We start from the raw sequence: 20,202 nt of genomic DNA on the forward strand, positions 1-20,202 counted from the left end.
TCTCTCTCTCTCTCTCTCTCTCTCTCTCGTTTTCGCGTTTTTTTTTGTTTCTTTTCTATTCGAAGAGGCGTCTTACGTGTAACGTTTAGGCGGCACGAGTGCTCATCTAGTGGATACTGTGTGTGTGTGTGTGTGTGTAGATTTTGAAGAGAGCGGTTAGAGAAAGAGATGGCAGGATGATTGGGGAGAGAAATATCACGACACAGAATATAAGCGGAGTATGTAGAGAGGAACGGTTTGGAAATAGGTGGGCAAATTTTGAACGCGCTCTCTCTGCTCGTTTCGTGGATGAAAACGGGTCACGCGAAGGTCATGGATTTTCAGGGGCTCTCGTACGGAGTAATAGAAATTATTCTACGATATTCCAGTGGATTATTAGAAAAGTTTTTGCCGCATCGGTTATCTTTTTCGGGTGTTTGGGACTTTGTGAAATTGTCGTTTGTAGTTTTTCTTTTTTCTTTTTTATGAGATTGTTCGTTTCGAATGATTTTATGGCGAACCTGTTTTTGCGAAGTGTTCGAGATTCTGTGAAACGATCGTTTTATAGAATTTTTTGTATTTCTTTTGTAGGAATGGCAGAGCGATCAGAGAAGTTGGTTTTATGTATGTTCTCGGTTTTCGAAAATATCTTTAGTATACACGATGCAAACTATACATAGACCAATGCGACAAAAAAGATAGAAGATAACCTCAAAATTTGCTAGGTTAGTCTGGTGGATAGATTTGACAATTTACCATTGAAAACGCAATGCATCGGGAATTTGAAAGTTAAAGATTTGAAAGTTGAAAATTTAAAATTTGAAAATATTAAATTTGGTAGTTTGAAAGTTGAAGATTTGAAATTTGGAAGTTTGAAAGTTGAAAATTTGAAATTTGGAAGTTTGAAAGTTGAAAATTTGAAATTTGGAAGTTTGAAAGTTGAAAATTTGAAAATCAAAGAGGCTCAATTTACCTCACCTTGTTAACATTAAATTCCCCTCATCCCAAAATTCTCGAAAAGTCACAAAAATTAACCAGACTAACATACGGTTTAAAATATAAACGACGACTAATATCGACACACTTGTTACAACATGCGAATACCCAATACTTTGACAGAAATTTTACAAAAAAAAAAAAAAAAAAAAAAGTAAAATACACACAGAAAGCGTTGCATAGTTATCCCCAGCGTTTAATAAACGAGTTGTTAATCGATAAAAAAATTTCCTTCGAACGGCGGATAATTATTAAAGATCGTCTGGTGGATAATGGCGGTCGCGGTCGAACATCGTGGCACGTGGAATATTAGGAAACCATCTAAACGACCTGGATTTTCTATTTAGTTAATTCAACGGGCACTGCGATAAAGGGTCATGGTCGTGTGCATCTCGCGAGTCGACTCTCGAGATGTCTTCTTTCGATCCGAGCATGAAAGTTTCACGAGGATGGGCACTAATTAAAGGCGAAAGAAAGAACGAAAGAAAAAAAAAAAGAAGACGAAGAAACACACACTGGTGTTTCTCTCTCTCTCTCTCTCTTTCGATGTGTGTGTGTATGAGTGTTTCTTTCTTGTTCTACTTGAGCCACGCGGACGCCTTGTGCTGATCTTTTCGCGGGTCCAATTAAAGGCGTTGATCTCGAGGAGAAGGGGACATTGTGGCGCGAATTTTTGTCGCAGAACAATGTGGACACTGGACTTCCAGCGTGTCAATGGGACTTGATTATTTTTAGGTATGGAGGAGAATTGTTTTGAGCGAACTTGAGAGATGTGTGTTGTATATGTGTGCACGATGGACCAGGTGTGGAAGGTGGGATTTTCGAATTTGCGATTGGAGAATTTGGGAAATTGAGGAATGAGAGCTTGGCGGTTTTGAAATCTGAGAATATGGAAATTTGAAATTGGAAAATTTGAAATTCGAAGACTTCGAGCTCTCGAAACTTGGAACTTGAAAATTTGAGTATTGAAAGTCTGAAATTTGAGTACTGAAAATCTGAAATCTGAAAGTTTGAAATTTCACTTCTGAAAATCTGAAATTTGAAAATTCGGACGCTCGAGATTTAGAAACTTGAAAATTTGAGTATTGAAAGTCTGAAATTTGAGTACTGAAAATCTGAAATCTGAAAGTTTGAAATCTCCCTACTGAAAATCTGAAATTTGAAAATTCGGACGCTCGAGATTAAGAAACTTGAAAATTCGGAGTTTGAAAATTTGAAATTTGCGTATTGAAAATCTGAAATCTGAAAGTTTGAAATTTCACTTCTGAAAATCTGAAATTTGAAAATTCGGACGTTCGAGATTAAGAAACGTGAAAATTTGGGCGTTCGAAATTTAGAAATTCGCAAGGTAAAATTAGAAAGTTTGAAAATGGGAAACGTGTCAATAGGACTTGGCTATTTTTAGGTATGAAAGAGAATTGTTCCGAGTGAATTTGAGAGGGGTGTAGAATTTGTACGTCGAATAGTTATTTCTGTTCGGTGAAGATGCATCGATGATATTTCAGCAAGTGGTACGAATAGCACGAGGTGATTAAACCAACGTTTCCTAGTAGTATCAATTTCTTAACTGTTGCCAAATATTAATTATTCTTCTCAACTAATGCAGCAAAGCTTCTATAACACACCAAGCTAGAACAGCTTTTCTGAAGCTTTTACTCTCTCTTCTAAATCTACCTTTCAGCTCTAAATAATGACTAGTCTGAGCAAAATATATCCTAACAGCCGTCTCCTATGAAAGATACATCGAAACCTCCACTAAAAACTTGGACGTTGAAAATTAAAGTTCACAATCGATTATAAAGAAAAGTGTGAAAATAATAATTATCGACGTGTGTGTTTCTCGGCCTTTGAGATGACCTATTTCAAACTTAAGAAAACTCTCGATAAACCCAGAAAATCATCGTTAGCTCCAGAAAGACTCGCAATCACGTTAAAATTCGAGTTACAATTGCCCAGTTTTACCACAGCTCGCCACCATCGTCAATTCCATCAAACCCAGAAACACTTTCCGGTCTTCCCCGCTCGACTTTACATAATCCTACCGATACCTAACATCCCGATACACGAAACATCGTTTCGTTTCTGGTCACTCGAATCAGACACAGCCAGCCTACCCCTATACGGGGTGGACCGATAAAACAGAACAAAACTATCAAAGTATTAAACACCAACCTTCACTTTACAAAAGAAGAAGAGAAAATGATAAATCCAAAGTGTCAGGAATTAACGTTAACTCTTCAATATTAACAGAACCATTGCTACCTTGACGTTATTAGATTTCTTTATAGGATCTAGCTGATCTTTTAAAAACGCACTCTTACGATTCACATGGTATTGAACCGTGACAACCATTTCTCTATCCGACCGTGACACATATTTCGCCTAATTTCATAATCGTATTAATTATCAACTCCTCTCTCGATTGCATGTTCCAATTTCTTACGTTCTCCTCTACGCTAATACCGACTTACCCCCTTCACTTGACTCGTAAATCATCTCTGGCCACGCGTCTGTTCTGTTCGTTACGAAAGCAATTACGAGAGCAAAGGGTTGAAAACCTAGCGATAATTTCTTTTTTCTCTCTTCGTTTTCTCGCGGTCCACTCCTTATCGTCGATCAGAAGCCATTGCGGTAGATCGAATTGGAGAAAGACGACGACGCGGTCCCGCCGGTCGATCCAATTAGCGGCACGCCGTTTATGGACGTGGATCCACCGCGCGCGTAACACGGCTTATCCGTTTGCCGGCCTAACCGGACACGGAAAACCCGTTGAGAAAATCGTGGACACGTGCAGATTAACGACAGGAGGAAACTGACCGAAAATGGTCGACACGCGTCCAAATTTCGGCTTCGCCGAGCGGGTGATTCGTTTTATGCCGTGCATCAACGGCCGCCCTCTGCTAGCGATAAGTAATTTTCGGCCGATCAACGGAGGCCAAACGCCTTTTTTCAGACGCGACTATTTTTCGCCACCCGGGGGGGTGGTGGTGGAGAAAAACGGGAACAACACGCCACCGAGGCTTTGATCGACCAACTGGCTAGCGACACGCGCGAACCGCTTTCGGCTTGGCGATTTTTAGGTCGTTGCACGAACGAAAGGGGATTCTACAGGCTTTTACAGGTGATACAGAGTGTTGTCTTGGAGATGTGATTTGTAGAGTTTTCAGTTTGTTGGTGTACTACGGTATACCTTCTCTGCACCTTCCTCTATCAATTAACGAAGGATTTAGCCTATCGTTTCAAACAAGAAAGCTACAGACTGTTCAGAAGCTGTTCCATCGAACCTACCACGACAAATCACTTCAAACATCAAGCTCGTCGACGATCACCAAAAATTCTTTACTCTTTCTTTTCTCTAACTAGCAATGGGAAAGGCAAAATACGGAGCACTACATACCACGACAAACCACCTCAAACATCAAGCCCATACTTGTCAACATTTACTAAAAAAACCCTGTACACCTTCTCTTCCTTAATTAGCAATGAAAAAGGCAAAATACAAAGCACAACATACCACGACAAACCATCTCAAACATCAAGCGCATACTTATCAACAATTACTAAAAAAATCATTTACACTTTCTCTTTCTTAATTAGCAATGAAAAAGGCAAAATACGGAGCACTACATACCACGACAAACAGCAAGCCCATACTTGTCAACAATTACTAAAAAAACCCTGTACACCTTTTCTTCCTTAATTAGCAATGAAAAAGGTAAAATACGGAGCACAACATACCACGACAAACCACCTCAAACATCAAGCCCATACTTATCAACAATTACTAAAAAAATCTCCGTACACCTTCTCTTTCTTAATTAGCAATGAAAAAGGCAAAATACAAAGCACAACATACCACGACAAACCACCTCAAACATCAAGCCCATACTTATCAACAGTTTCGAAAAACCCTTTACACCTTCCTTTCTCTAACCAGCAATAAAAGAGGCGCAATACAGAGCGCAACATATCACGACAAACCACCTCAAACCTCACTCCCATACTCAGCAACCCTCAGAAAACACCCTTCACACCTTCCCTACCCTATGCAACAAGGAAAACAGAGGAACACGGAGCGCAACCTGCCAAGTCAAACACAATCAAACCACCTCGAACACAAAGGCGAAACGAAAAAGCCTGACACTATACACCCCCTAACAAGACCCCAAGTGATTATTCAGGGGCCCCGGACCCCTCCTCGTTCGAACGAACAGCGGTTGAAATGGCTCAGCCAAGGCGCCTCGGCAAAAATAAAGAGAGAAAAAAAAAAACAGAAATACTCGCGGAAGCATTTCAGTAGACGGGATCAAAGGGAACACTCACTTTCTTCCGGATGCTTGACGGTGGAGAAGCAGCCGTCCGCCGACAAGTAGAGCAACAGCGCGCCGTTCGCGGGCAGCTCCTTGAAGCCGCTCGCGAGGAATACCTGTACCTGGCTGTAGGTGGGCTTGTACAACAGGTACTTGTGTGGATTGTCCCGTCGTGGCGCGCCGTTCTCCGGGCCTGGGTAAGCGCCAGGCCTGAACGGCATTCGTCCAGCTGGTGACGCGTCGTGCAGGTGATTAGGGTCGTCCCTTGGCTCCCTCTCGAGGGTCTGCAGCATCCTGAACATGTCCATCGACAATTCACTGAACTTCACCTGATCGGCGCAATTGCCGACAATCAGGATCTCCTGCAGTGATAGGCACATGGGTGGCGTACGTTCCACGAGTGGCGATGTCTGAGGTCCAAGCCTGTGGGTTAATATAACAGGATTCGAGTCCGAGTGCACCACTCCTACCGCCGATTCAGCCTTCACGAACGCCTTTATCTCGTCGAGGACCAGATTCCATTCGAGTTGATCGTCCGGCTCGTAGGTGCTCGTGTAATCTGCGATCTGTTTGTCCAGATCTTGGACGAGCTCGTGTACAAGCTTCATACGGTTGAGCAGGAGGCAGACGACGATGAAACGGGCGTAGTACCTGAGCTTCTTCACCATCAGGTCACTCCTGTCCTCTTTAGCGGCACACCTGTAGTACGCGCGGCCGCGTATCGCCGCGTAGAACGAGTAGGCCTCGTGAAGGTAGCTGGTCTCGCTGGTGCGCAGGTAGTAATGGTAGTAGAGCTGGCCGATCTTGCTCGCTATCTCGCCGATCTGCCACCTCTTCAGCCCGTACTTCGTGTCCAGTATCGTCCTGGAAGACAGTCGCGTGTATGTACGCACACGTTATTGGGTTATACAGGGTGGTTTTGTGGCAAATGTGAACAGTTACAGAGAGAGAGAAACGAGAAGTGACGATGTATGATTGCAGGTCGAAAAGTGTCGAGTCGAAGTACCGGTTAGTTCTTGTGTAACGCATAATTTCGGCCACTGCTTTTTTCTTTTCAACGAAATTACCGCAAAATCAGAGTCACTCGAATTATCTGTATGCAATGAAAATATATAACTTTATCAGTGAGTCTGAATATGTGAGTCTATCGTACTCAAAGGGGTAATTACTGAACAGACTAAAAAGAGAAGAAACGATAATCACCGATTTTCGTTAAACTTCGATGTACTGCAGTACTCGAAAAACTATTCGACACGTATTTTTTTTCTAGTCAACACTTTATGTTCAGAAGATCTCCTCTTGTCCACTGTGAATCTTTTCTTTGCGAAATACAAATTCTCTATGTAAGTGTTAACGTTTGTTTTTGAAGCACCCTGTATAGGTGCAGAAGGAATTGCTGTGCGATTGCGTTTAGCTTGTTTGGTGGGTTTTGTTGAGAGGTAGAGCAAAGGAATCGAGGAATTTGTGGAAGTTTGTTTGTGTTTGAACGAAGGGAAGAAATAGGCGAGTAGTTTGTTTGTCTGGTTGATTAGCATGTTCTTTGCGAGCTGTAATAATTACGAGATGTTTGTTGGATCTTTGATTAAGGTAAAAGTGGATGCAAATTTGTTTTTCTTTTTTTTTTTGCTGAATTTCTGACAGCTTCGTAGTGTAATGTTTCGAAGTTAATCGGGCTTTCGATTATCGACGAAACGAATTTGGGGAAGTCGGAGTGAATTTTATGGGAAGTTTCTCTTTTTTTCGCTTGATTTTGTGCTATTGCTAAAATTGCTGAAATTTATATATACACATGTTTACAGTATTTTCAAATTTATCGATCTTCGATTCCTATCCACGAGATTAATCCTTTCGGCAATGAGAATGATTACACTCGTTCGATACATCGGTGTGTCGATATTTTGACACAACGAGAGCATGAAACGTTTGAAAATTTACCCAGACAATTTTAATCCAGAGTTCGTACTCGTAAAACATCAATTACGTTTGTTATTCCAATTATTATTCCGATTTACAATACGCGCACAAGAACTTCGAATGAAAGGGTTAATGTAACAGAAAACAGATATTCGCAAAATTTCACGTAAAATAGAAGCAAACTTCTCGATCAAAAATTTCACAATTGTAAAAATAATTCTACTTTCGTACAAAGGAAATTAACTTTAAATTACAACATCTACTATTTTGTACAGTGGATCCCGGTTAATCGGGACCGGATTAATTTGTCCCAAAAAAGCGAATTTCGACAGGCAAATGTAAGGCGCTGTGCGACGCGGCCAGGCAACGACCGCGGGGCCCGAGCCGCAGGGGGCCCTAGACAAGGATGAGCGCAGGCCGCACCCCCACCACAAGGCTTGCACGGTCCCAACGGCCGAGGAAACGTATAAAAACGGGAAAAAGGGCAGCGGCCCACACAGTATCGCACTTCAGGTTCCAGAAGGTTTTTTGCAACATTTCCTGCATGATTTCTACTTTATTTCTTATATTAATAAAATTTTATTTTAGGCTACCTAATTTCTCGAAATTCTTTTAGAGTATAGGGCGGATCTACGCCAAAAATCAAGAAAGAAGCCCGACAGGCGCAAGCCTGTTAAAAAAAAAAAAAAAAAAGTTGCCCGAGCGAACCGACGTTATTTTAACATCAGTTATTTTAAGCGCCTGTAATTCCTTGCTCTTACACAAAATCTGAACAACGTGAAAAATGAAGTCAAAAAGGATTTATTGAAAAACGTATGTAACACTCGGACTTGAATACAAATGCGTGTTTAAGGGGGTATTCTAGTCTGGACTTTAAGAAAAAATCGATTTCTTTTTCTTACATTTTCTGAAAGTAGACATTTGCAGAGGTATAACTGTCGAACGAATTTTCCGAATTCGTAAAATTGAGGAAGTAACAGATGGTTAAAGCCCGTAGTCGTAAGTATACCATTCTCCTGTAACTGGTACGAGAAACTTTAAACGCGTTTTTCTCGAAACCATGTTTTTCTAAGTGGCTGACACGATATCTCAAGTTCTAGTTGTCCGATTGACTCGAAATTTTACGTGCACCTTCGATGGATGTTTCGTTATCGTCTGAACCAGAATTATGCGGAAATATGTGTTCTTCTGATTTTTAGAGCCTCTGAAAGACGAAAAAAAGTCGACAAAATTCAAAGTGACGCCATTTTCTAAATTTTCACTATTTTTTTTTCATTCTGGTTCACACCATAGTCACAGTTGTACTGATCAAGAATCCTCTCGGTTTTTTCATTTCGGATAAACAGAACGGGCGGAATCGTGTCAGCCAGTAGGACACTTGTTTTTAAAGGGACCGCACTGAATGATATATAATTCAGATAGTTTTGATTATTTTCACTTGAAAGAAATTGCGAACTTTCTTAAAACATTAATACATACTGAGGAACTTGTACTTTCCTTACAAAAAAATCCCTAAAAAATGACACTCTAGACTAGGATACCCCCTTAAGCACGCAAACAAAGCTAACAATAAGTAATAAGATAACATTGAAAATGTTCCGTTCTTCGGTATCTGTCTCAAATAAACGGCGGTCCCAATTAACCGGAATCCACTGTATTTGCTAAAAAAAAAAAATCAAACTCGACTGAATGAAACGAAAGGAAGAAATTTTCGAACGATAATGTATATACCTAAAAAAGTTCTTGGAATATTCTTTAACACAGTGGTGCAACAATTTCAATTTAAACCCTCTCGCAACCGCTACTTCAAACGAGAACCACAAGCAAGATCCATAAAAGGACAAACCGTTTCACAAAACCCGACACAATACACCAGCCTCCGCGTAAAATTTCCCTCCCTCTCACCCTCAAGAAACCTCAAAAGGACAAAACAAAGTACCGATATGCCTGCACAACGAACGAACGAACGAACGCACAAGCGACTCAATAAAAAAAGGAAAAAAAAAATACACAGCAGCAGCAGTAGAAGGCAGGAGGAAAATCCGCGATACTTTTGAAACCGGTAACCACACACACACATGGGAGAAAGTTTCTCCATTGTTTTGACGCGTGGAACCGATCGTGAAAGAGCGTCCTCGATATTTATTAACAGTCACGCGTCCAACACATCTCCATGTCCTTTTACACAATACACAGGGTGTTTCAGTAATCGTGGCACGTTCTCGCGAGGAAATGTGGAGTAACGTTTCTGCGGAATAAAGGTTTCTGTTTTTTCGAGGACGTTAATCGTGAGAGTTTATCGTTCTGTTTTATTGTTTCCATTTCGTATCGATGTTCGTAGGATATTGTACGTAGCGTCAGTTGTCATATTAGAAGACGCACGTGTCAGAGACGACGCATTTAGCGGCACAGGCCTCTTGTAAAGGGAGAATCTGAGAATCTTAGAATCTGTTATTGGGAGATAGGCTCGGCGACGTAGGAACCAGTGGCAAAGGACCCGACGTCCTGTTGCCGAACACAAATGTAAGGAATGCGAGATTTCGGCGGCGAAGTGGATTTCGTCACCCAGAGTCACTGGAAGGGAAGGCGCGCGAGCACCCTAGGGTGCCATAAACTAAGCCCTTTCCCCGGACAGTCGAACTAGGAGGCTCTAACGGTTTTTCGGGGGCAACGCAGGATAGGACACTCTCGTTATAGTCGTCGAGCGAGACGGACACCCGAGTATCTTAGCCACCGCTTAAATTCATTAAATAATACATTTGGTTAATAGCCTACACCGTGCTCTGTTTCTTGAAATTGTGCTAACGCAAAGAGGACGCGTGCACGGGGCCGGTGGCCCAACGTCACCGATGCCTCGTAGCGCGTAGACTAGCGAAGACTCTTGGCACTCTCTGGGAAGAGGACTGTGTCAAAAAGGCACGGCACTTACCCGAGAACTTTCGGCGAGAAAAGTATCGTAGTTTTTAAGAATAACAGTTACAACTTGGCGTGTAGTTTTAAGGGGTTAAGGCACGTGTAAGAGAAATCGAGGGCGGCCAGCCTGGATGTTTATAGTAATAGGAGCAGGCGATATCGGGCCCGAGGACTAAGACGCCACGAACATCGGCGACGAACCCTCGAGGCCCTTGGTGACGCATTTTTGGGAACGGCGGGACAAAGGGGCTTTCCTAGCCGGAAAGCCAGTCTTGCTTAGACAGTCGAAGAGTAACGGTTTAACCAAGCAACCCACACCTCACGAATAAAGCTTTTAGCATCAAATACGCGTCTATTCTTTCATTTTCCTTACACACGGTAACAAGTGGGTAAAATATATGATTTTTAAACGACGGTACAGCAAAAAGTGAATAGTCGATTGATATAAAATTTTGTATTTCAATTGTCAGAAAGTACTCTAACTCGGAGTAGGGTGGGCGTGAAATTAATTAAACGTTTCTACGTTCTCGCAACGGTGTATTTTACACGAAGACTATTCCCGCGTTGTCTGAGCGTCGTTCGTAAAAAGTACGCGTTCAACGGTCTCGTGAAGAGTGTGTACGCGTCGTCCTGCCGATCCCTGTCCACCCCATGCGCGAAAAGGGAAAAACCCAAAGCGCTGGGCCTGGCTTCAAGGTGCTCGCTTCACCGTCTTCGGGACGGATTTTCTCAGACAATTTACTATACTATGAACTGTAAAGAAATGCTTGTAATATTCAGAAAATAATCTGTTCTTATGCCTTTCGCCGTTTTCGTTCGGAATATCTTTTCTTCAAGATGGCCAACTGGTGTGCAGGATTTCTACAAATCGAGTTAACTGTATCCAGAATCCCAAAAATGTCGCGAACTGTGATATATTCTCTATGCATTGACGATCCCACATTTCAATTTTTGTGAAAATTAACAAAACGGCAGATATTTTAAATTGAACGATTTCTTACTTTTTTACACTTCACAAAATAATGGGAAAATGTAAAAAAATCGATCGTCAGTGCCTAATAGATATTACAGTAAAGGTAACTGTGAAATTTTAATGTCATTGCTGAGGTAGAACTCGAGATATCTTCACTCTCGGTTCGAATTCACTCTCGAAACGGTACTTGGAGAAATAATTTGTATCGAAGCCTGGAATCCACGTGAAACCTTTTGCATTCTGTTCTCAAGACCTGAAACTACTATTTAAGACGAAACAAAAATTTCGATTTTTTCAAAATATTGCTGTGTCCTAACCCCTTAAGAACTGGGAGAAGGCGGTAAAAGGGAAAGCGACGAGGGACAAAAGTCAGGCCGATGCGTCGCCGATGGAAAAGGACAGTGTACAGTTGGAAGTCGAGCGTATCGTTAAGAGTCGTAATCGTGTATGTACAGTCCTGTTACCTTAACTTTAATTCTAATATGTTATAATAAACCACATTTTTATATCAAACACTACAACATTGATACTGATTATAATGCTTGCTGTATTTTCTTTTTGCGCGAATTGGACTTCATTTTATTCGCTGCTTTATAGACACTGATGCGAGTAAAAGTGAGGAATAACGATGAATTTGGTGAATCGATTTTCTGGAGAATACAGAAGCGTGTAGAACCTTTACCCCGTGACTTTAAACTAATTTTGTCGCGGAGAATTACCCTCTGCTTGGTTAGCTAAGGGTAAAAATAACCAACGGTGTATGCGAGAAATTTTGAAAAATGACTTTCTACGAAAGGAAGCTAAGTATCTAATATTTTCACCGGGGAATCACCTGTTCCGTGGTCGCCTAGGAAATAACAATCAACGACAAACGCTGCAACGCTATAAATATGAATTTCCACAAAAAGAGAAAAAAATTCTATTCCACAATTTCAATCTAATTTTTCCAAACCTTCGTCTCTAATCTTTTCCCCGGGAATCATCCGTTTCGCGGTCTCCTCCGAATAAACAATAATCACCGACGAGGCAACAAAAGAAAACCAAACAAGAAAGAAAAGAAAAAAACGAAGCTTCGTCTGCGAGAAAAAAAAGCTCTACTCCACAACCCCAACCGAATTTTTCCATAATGAGGAGTCACAATTACACCGAGTATGCTTGGTGGTGCACACATGACGCGTGTATGCACATGTACCTACACGTACCGCGAGTTTGGCTAGGTGTCACATGTCTGCACGAACGCGAGCCGTGTGAATAGCTGGATAGACAATTGACTCTTTGTCGAGTCGCACCATCAGCCGAGCGACCAGCCGGGGCCAAGTTGATGACACTTTACGATCAAAAGGAAAGGGACAAAGGGTCGAAGATTACCGGGCATCCGGTGCAACAGAATCGAAAGGGTAAATAAAGAGACCCAGAGGCTTTGCCCGCCTGTCTCTGGCCCAAGTGGGCCAATCAAGCGAAACTGGTAACACACCCGAAGACGCAAGAAACTCCCCCCCCCCGAGGGTTTACAAGGGCGGCTTACAGAGGCAGGGTGTGAACGACGCGGCGAGAAAAAGGGGGGAAAAAGGAATTACGCTCTCGAACGACGAGGATCCGCGCGATGTGCTGGCCACGAGGATCCCGGTCACGTGGTTTCCGGTAGCTTGGACCGGACGAAGAACGATCGACGAGGAGAGATAATCGACGATGTTGATAGCGGGGAAAATGTGATATAATTGAGAACTGTTTAAGAAAGGGGAATCGATAGGAGTGTAATACTAAAAATACCTATCTACATTGTCCTTTGTAAATGTTTCCCTGTGTGCGATTTTCTCTTCTTTTTTCTTTCTAACGTGAAGATACGTGGTTCTTTGGTGGATGTCTTAAATGTATTTAAATCGTTCTTGGACCTGTGTTTCTTTTGGCTTACTCGATCGGGTAACTCTCGGAGAGAATTTTTCTTTTGTTTTGAATTGCAAGATGAAAGTACCGTCGGACACGTATTGCGGATGTGTTAACACGTTGACTACCACGCTGGATTTACGTGATTTGAAGCATAGTATTATGCTGTACCATTTTCTATTTAAATTCAAAGTAACGTCTGATTAGCTAGGATGTTGGTATTCATTCTGAGTGACCAACGTGGCGGTGAACGTGTCAAGAATAAACGACTTTAACAAAAGTTCTTCCCGGAACATCTACCGATCGTCGACGTTTCGAAGAGAATCTCTGTTACACGTGAAAACGAACCTCGACGGAAGTTCGGTTGAAAAGTGTAGCATGTGTCCGACACGACGTATCGGACGGGAGAGTGTACATCCCCTAAAGCAATGAAAGCAGCGATAGCGGTGGGCTAGATGACGAACGAAACACAGGTGTACACGTAACATACACGTATGTATACACGCGTGGCGGTGTTCACTCGCGCGCACCATTCTCCATTCACGCTCACGTCACATGGTGTCCGAGCGCGTAAAAGGACCCGTGGTCCTAGTACAGCAGAGAGGAGTAGTATCGCGTATCGTGTCAATCCCTATTCCCCGTTTACTCTGGGGAGTTTACGCTACTACCGCGTGTGGCGGGCTCGCGATCGGCCCTTTCCGTCGCGAGTCTCGGTTCCCCCCCCCCGAGTAGCGGCGTTCGTGTGGATCCTGTGACAGAGAGTTGGGAATCGCGTCGAAGGACCTCGTGGCGGAGGATTCGTGTGTGGCGCGTGTGATCGATGCACGGCCACGCCAGCCAAGCTGAGCCAAGTCTCAGGCCACCACCAGGCCTGGTCACCCTATGTCTCCACGAAGGGATGACTCAGCCTACAACGCGGTTCCTGCACGCTCCTTTTCGTCACGCACACACGCGTTTTTACAATTTTCTACCCTATCCTTTCTCTCTCTCTCTCTCTCTCTCTCTCTCTCACACACACACACACACAGTCGCACACAAACAGCCACAGACACAGACACACACGTCCCGCGTCTCGTCGTTTCTTTATTCGTCTGCTGTTACGATCGTCTTTCTCCTCTTTCTCTCCCGTCTTACCTGTGCTGCTGTTGGAACTTCCAGAGCTTGGTGTAGATGTCAAAGGTGCGCCCGAAGTAGCCCTGCCACTGCTTGTGACCGTACTGTGGCAGATCCCGTAGCCCGTTGAACAGCTGCTTGCTCTTCTCGAGCAGGTGGCAGAACTCGAGGACGACTTTTCGCTCGTGGTCGTCCATGCCAGCCATCATGACCATCTTTTCGGTGAATCGAGATCGCGGCCACTGGCTGGACGACGGCCCTTCAGACGACGGTCGCGGTGGCCCCGCGTGATGGCGCCTGCCGATTCCGCCACCCTCTCTTGCACTCTGACTACTCAGACGCGGCGAGCAACGCGCCGACCCAATCAATACTTGCCCACCCCGCATCAGGGGGCGCACCGTGCGTGCCGTACCACGCCACCAACACAACGCCACGCCACGAGACCGATCCGCACGCGCCGCAACGTCCACCTGGGACATCTGTGCGCTCCGCCGGTAGACTACGCGTCGATTCACCCCGCGGAATCCAGCCGGAGGCGGATCGATGAAATTCTGTCGGTGGGTAAATCGCTGGAAATCGATCGAGGGTTTTGGTGGTGGTTAGGGTGGGTTTCGGGTTATCCGGAGGCTGTTTGGAACTGGGAGAGCAAGTGCGGAGAGTGTGACGAAGATTGGGTTGGGATGGCGCCACTGTCGGTGGTTTGGGTTGGAGCGAAGTTTGGATGGTGATCGTTGAGAAGAGGTTCTTTTGGGGAATTTACCCTTTCGATACTGGGATTCATCTTTGGGTAGGATGTTTACATTCGACGGACTGTTTCATCGCGATTATGCTAACAATGAACGCTACTTCGCTGGATAAGGAGCATGGTAGTTTCATTTTTGCTGGACGATGTAACGAATTGGCGGGAAGAAATCGTAGTTTAAGACGTTTTATGGTAATGACATTTTATAAAATTGATCAATGATACGATTTTTTGGGAATTCTTTAGGGACGACTGTAGTCGCTGTTGGGACACAGCGAGCGTTGAACGATAGACGGCTACAGTCGTCGTTAGTAGCGAAAAGGTTAAGGTGTGTTGAGATTTGATGGAGATTTGGTGGGTAGGTTTAAGTTCAATGGTTGTTACTTGTGTTTTGGGTACCTAAGGTGAGGTACAAAAATTGACCAAGCAAGTTCATTATGATTTTGGATGATTAAGTGGTAGGTGACGTTTCTGTGGAAATCTGACGGTAGATAGGAGATATTGTTGATAATTGTTACTGATTTTTTCGTGTATACGTTGGTTGACATATATTTAACAATATAATGTATTTACGATATATTAATAAACATTGGCTATGATTGTAATACTTCGAATTAGGAAGCAGTACGAAAGGTTGAGGTATATTTCAAGGCTCAGAGTTAAGAAATAGCACTTAAGTAATTCACCATGAATATTTGAATGTTACAAAAATGTCTCTCCAAAGGGACTATTCTTGTTCTTCGTCTCGAAATTTCAGCACCCCGTTCATTTTGAAAACGAGCCCCGAACCACGTTTTCGCCACAATGAATTTCATTAAAATTCTTTTTGACAATAATTAAAATTTGAAAGTTTGAGAGAGGGAGCAGCGGTGAATCTGGGGTGAGCGAAGGGGGTGGCGCTCGACACTTTCGTTGTCGTGGCTCGTTACGGCTGCAGAAACGGTGGGAGTTTTGCCGCCCTGCTAGTCGGCTGCCGCCGTCGGCGGAGATTAATTAACTAGATAACGGTCGGTGGCTGCGAGGGAACGTTGAAAGAGGAGGGCCTGCGGAGGTGGGAGAAGGAGAGGGACGGCGAAAACCTCGTGGGGGTGCGCAGCCACCGTGCAGAACCCCCATGACTAGCGATGGCCTCAAGACGAACGCTCTAAGAAAGTATTTTGAGCAAGTAGTTCCTTGGAAAACTATAAACAGTTCAATGTAATTTAATACATTATCTACTAACTACCCAACAAAGTCGTTGAAATCACTTATACGAGCCACTCAGAAGCCAAAATGATTAACTCCATTTTTTCAAATTCTTCCAGTTTTTAGTGTCGAAGCACGTGCTTGGTGCTCAACTATTCATAAATGAAAAAAACATTCGATAAATTTAATTCCACGGAGTTAGTCACTTTGGCTTCTGAGTGACTCGTACACCAGAATAGTAAGACTACCAGAAGTCGTAAAAATCATGTAACTACACTCCGTCCAATTTAAGAATAACCTCGCTCTCGGACCGATTCTCGTCTGTTCTGCGCATAGATAGAGAGCGTAGCAGAGGGTACGACGAAGAAAAACGTAGGTGGTTAAGTGGGGGTTTGGACGTTCTAGCCTTGCCTTAGGCACGTCCCATGCAAGAAACGAGGTTATTCTTATATTGGACAGAGTATAGACAATAATTATTCCACCAATTGCAACAAATCTTGCATTCCTAACACATCACTTAAACTTCCCCTAAAAATCTAATCAGTCTGACCAAACAGCCGTGCTGTTTCAAACCTTAACGCACTTCCAACCCATTACCATCCCATTTTTCTCACTTTCCCAGGCATTTTTCAGTCCGACCAACGACACTACTACTCCGCGCGACCAAATCGCCAGCGAAGCAACAAAGACGACCATATACGTAACATGCACGCGTAGAACGAGAGTGAGAGAGAGAGAGAGAGAGAAGGAGAGATAGAAGTGAGGTAGTCGCAGTTGCACGGGCATCGGTAGCCATGACAGTTGGCCGAGTGGTGGGGAGGGAGAGGGGAGAGTGTTCAGAGTCGGACGGTGGACTCCTGGCGTATATCGACTGTGTCGCCTCATCTACAAGTCAATCAGGCTCGCGTGCCAGCGACTCGTGAAGGCGGTCCGGTACACGTAAGTAAGTGGCCGGACCGGACCGGCCGGTGGTACATACATATACCTGCGCCACGTTGTCCAATACGAGCGTCGACACGGCCACCTTTATGCCGGGTATGCAAGTATAATGCGCCGCTGCATATATGAATGCTTATGGTAATCCGCGCGCGGCACAGCCTCGTTTCGACGTTGGCCCGGATGCCTGCTAGATAGACCACGGCAGCCCCCTGTGCTATTGTTATCAACCGTCTCTCTCTCTCTCTCTACGTGTGCACAACGCCGCGCCGGTTTTCATATATCGGACCATGGGGCAAGCCCGTCGAACTCCCTTTGGGCACTATGTCTTCGACGAATTCGAGCTGGTTCCGGACGAAAGTGCCTATGTGTGTGTGTGTGTCTTGTATTTTATTATCGGTGAGAATTTTGGAAAGGGAGAGAGGTGAAGAAGAGAGTTTGTTGGAGGTTAGGTACGATTTTGAAAGGACGATGTTAACCTCAATTACGGTGCTTGGGTCCTTTTTGACCCGTTGCCTGAAATCATTTTTCCTCTTATCGAGTTTGCGTTTACTTAAGGTTATGTTCAAAGTTTGTTGTCTAGGTTTACATAGCGTGCTGGTAAGACACGTTTATGACATGGCCTGCGCCTCTTGGCGAGTGAAAGAGACCCAGACTCGAGTGTCCATCGGTTCGGCTCATAAGAGACGTTTGCCTTTCGTCTTGAGGACAGTTCGTGCTTAGCTTTGGAAAGACCTACGTGTAATGTAGTTTTGGAACAAACCGCTTAGTAACATCCTGAGTAAAGTTAATCACGTTAGACCACCTCCTACATATGTGAGGTCTTTGGGTCTTTTTTGACCCAAAGATACCCAATATAGGTTAGAAGTTTGAACCATTTGAATGTTGCAGCCACTAATGAAATGGACAAATTTGAGATACGTGAATTCTTTCCTTCCGAATCTCCCTAAATTTAACCTACTTCTCTCGATAAAAAATTTCATCAAAGTCAAAGATTTAGCTCTTGCAACCCTCGCGTAAAAACACGAAGGCAAATACTCACGAAGGGCACTGTACACTGAAATAAAATTGACTCAACGCAACATTACTTCGTTGCCAAAGTAAACTCCACGAAATCCAAACTTCACCGTACGTATTCTCCGCGTACCTAGCCTAATCCTTCATCGAATCGACTAATTAATCGCTGCAGCCAAGCCGACCGCTTAATTCTTCTCGTGCAGGTAACCCTACCGCAATCAGCCGGAGATTGATCTAGCCGGAAAGGTTGGATGAATTGTAATCGGTGAGTCAGATGTGTCGATCGATCGGTGGCGTGAATCGTGGTCGAAGCACCCAGCACGGGTCCGAGACTATGACTCGAGGCAGAGCCAATGGCAGCCGGTCGTGCGGCCTGTCTGCGAGTATAGACGAGCGATCATATCGGGTCGTTAACTGATATTAATAGCAGGGCGCGGTGAACTCGCTCCTACTCCCTCCCTCTCTCTTGCTCTATCTTTTAACTATACACTTGGCCGGGGCTGTCCCATCTAAAGGGACCCTTTGCCCTAATTGTAACAAATTAAATCACGCGATATCGACGATTCCCTCGGGTGAAATCTACGCGCGCACGGCACAAGCGTGCCGCGATTGTGCACGCCTTTTCAACGCTCTAATCTACCCGCTCGTCGGCCCATTGTTTCCAATTAAGGGGATTTACAGCGGACCATGGACGATCCGTTCGGGATCGAACGAGAGACGCGCTTTCTTCTTCTTTTTTTTTTTGCAGCGATTTTTTCTGCGAAACTTTTGACGAAGTTCTTCGTACCTTGACTTTTCGTACCTCGAGTCGGAGACTCTTAACTTTTCGAAGCACAGAATTTTAAGACAAAAACAGACTCTAGTTGCACGATGGTACTTTTTTAACCCCTTAACGTATGATTTCTTTTCCGACTATGCATCTAAGTGTCAGCCATTTAATGTTTCAGTACTGTATCAAGTAACAAATGCTAATCTGTTGCAGGTTAATTACATTTAGGAATCCTTAATTTTACAAATTAAAACGACAGTTAGGATTACAATGAATCTTTCTTACTGATATATCTATTTTTGTCACATCCTGACTAGAATCTCTGCCACGAGTCTGACACGTTATTGTAGGTTAAAGGGTTAGGAATTTAATTTTTGAGAAATTCTTAACAAGTTTATTTACTCACTCTTTTCTAACAGAGTAAATGATTTCTGAAAGTTTCATTTATGGAACGACGCTACTTTTTTAAATAGGAATTTAATTTTTGAGATTTATTTTCTTTTTAATTGATTAAGTGATTTGTGAAAGTTTCATTTGTGGAACGATGGTACCTTTTTAAATAGGAATTTAATTTTTAAGAAATTTGTAACAATTCTATTTATTTTTCTTTTTTTAAATTGATTAAGTGATTTGTGAAAGTTTCATTTATGGAACGATGCTACTTTTTTAAATAGGAATTTAATTTTCGAGAAATTTGCCACAATTCTATTCATTTTTCTTTTTTCTAATCGATTAAATGATTTGTGAAAATTTCATATTGGCGATGATGTTTGTAATCGGTCGCTTTTAGCATTCTATTTTTTCTTAGAATGTCTGGGAAGAACAGAGAACTTTTTCCGAAGAGTAACGAAGAGGAATCTTCCGAGGGGGATTTATATAAGCACGGGAATAAACTCTTTTTAATATGCAGCACTAACCTGTTGAATGCATTGTGTTCGTGACAAGCAGTGATTACATTTGTTCTCCGGAGTTAGATACATTTTTTATCATTTCAACGATCGTGTTGCCGATGATAACCACGTTAAAACCGCTGCTCGGGATCGTTGTAGATCAAGGCTGCTTTAATATATTACTTTCTGGTCTCGCGGCGAACTCGATGAAAGCCAACGAAAAGAGAACAACGAGAGAGAGAGAGAGAGAGAGAGAGTAGCCAGGAAATTCGTAACGGTAATTGATTCACTCTCGTTGAAAGCCATTTTTATGTATCAAGGGGAAAAACCGCTTTCCTCGTTGCATCGCTGAAAATGCACCGGTTCGGGATAATTTTTTGCAAATTCGGAAACACGGATAAAAACGAAATTCACGAGCTCCGATTTTTCAACAGCCTCAAATTTCTAACAATGACAGCAATACACCTATCAAAAGTTAGACGTGGGAAGAAAATTTCTAATAATGGTGAAATAATATTTTTCTATGGGAAGAAATAAAAATTTCAGTCCTTCCAATTTTTCACCAAACCAGTGTCCCAAAT

At 43.2% G+C, this 20,202-nt stretch overlaps 1 protein-coding gene across 2 annotated transcripts in view; it reads right to left on the minus strand.

Annotated features, from left to right (window-relative positions):
• The window catches only part of LOC108574270 (protein SCAI), a 21,336-nt gene extending 6,942 nt beyond the window's left edge, over positions 1-14,394 (minus strand). For both annotated transcript variants that reach the window (XM_017936830.1, XM_017936831.1), the window contains exons 1-2: positions 14,104-14,394; positions 5,299-6,149 (exon numbers count right to left, since the gene is read on the minus strand). In XM_017936830.1, coding sequence (XP_017792319.1) covers positions 5,299-6,149; positions 14,104-14,297 — 1,045 coding nt within the window. In that variant the 5' untranslated portion in view covers positions 14,298-14,394. The remainder of the gene's footprint in view (positions 1-5,298; positions 6,150-14,103) is intronic.
• Between the last annotated feature and the right edge of the window lie 5,808 nt (positions 14,395-20,202).

This window comes from Habropoda laboriosa, unplaced genomic scaffold (assembly GCF_001263275.1).
Source record: "Habropoda laboriosa isolate 0110345459 unplaced genomic scaffold, ASM126327v1 scaffold176, whole genome shotgun sequence".
Taxonomy (NCBI): Eukaryota; Metazoa; Arthropoda; class Insecta; order Hymenoptera; family Apidae; genus Habropoda; species Habropoda laboriosa.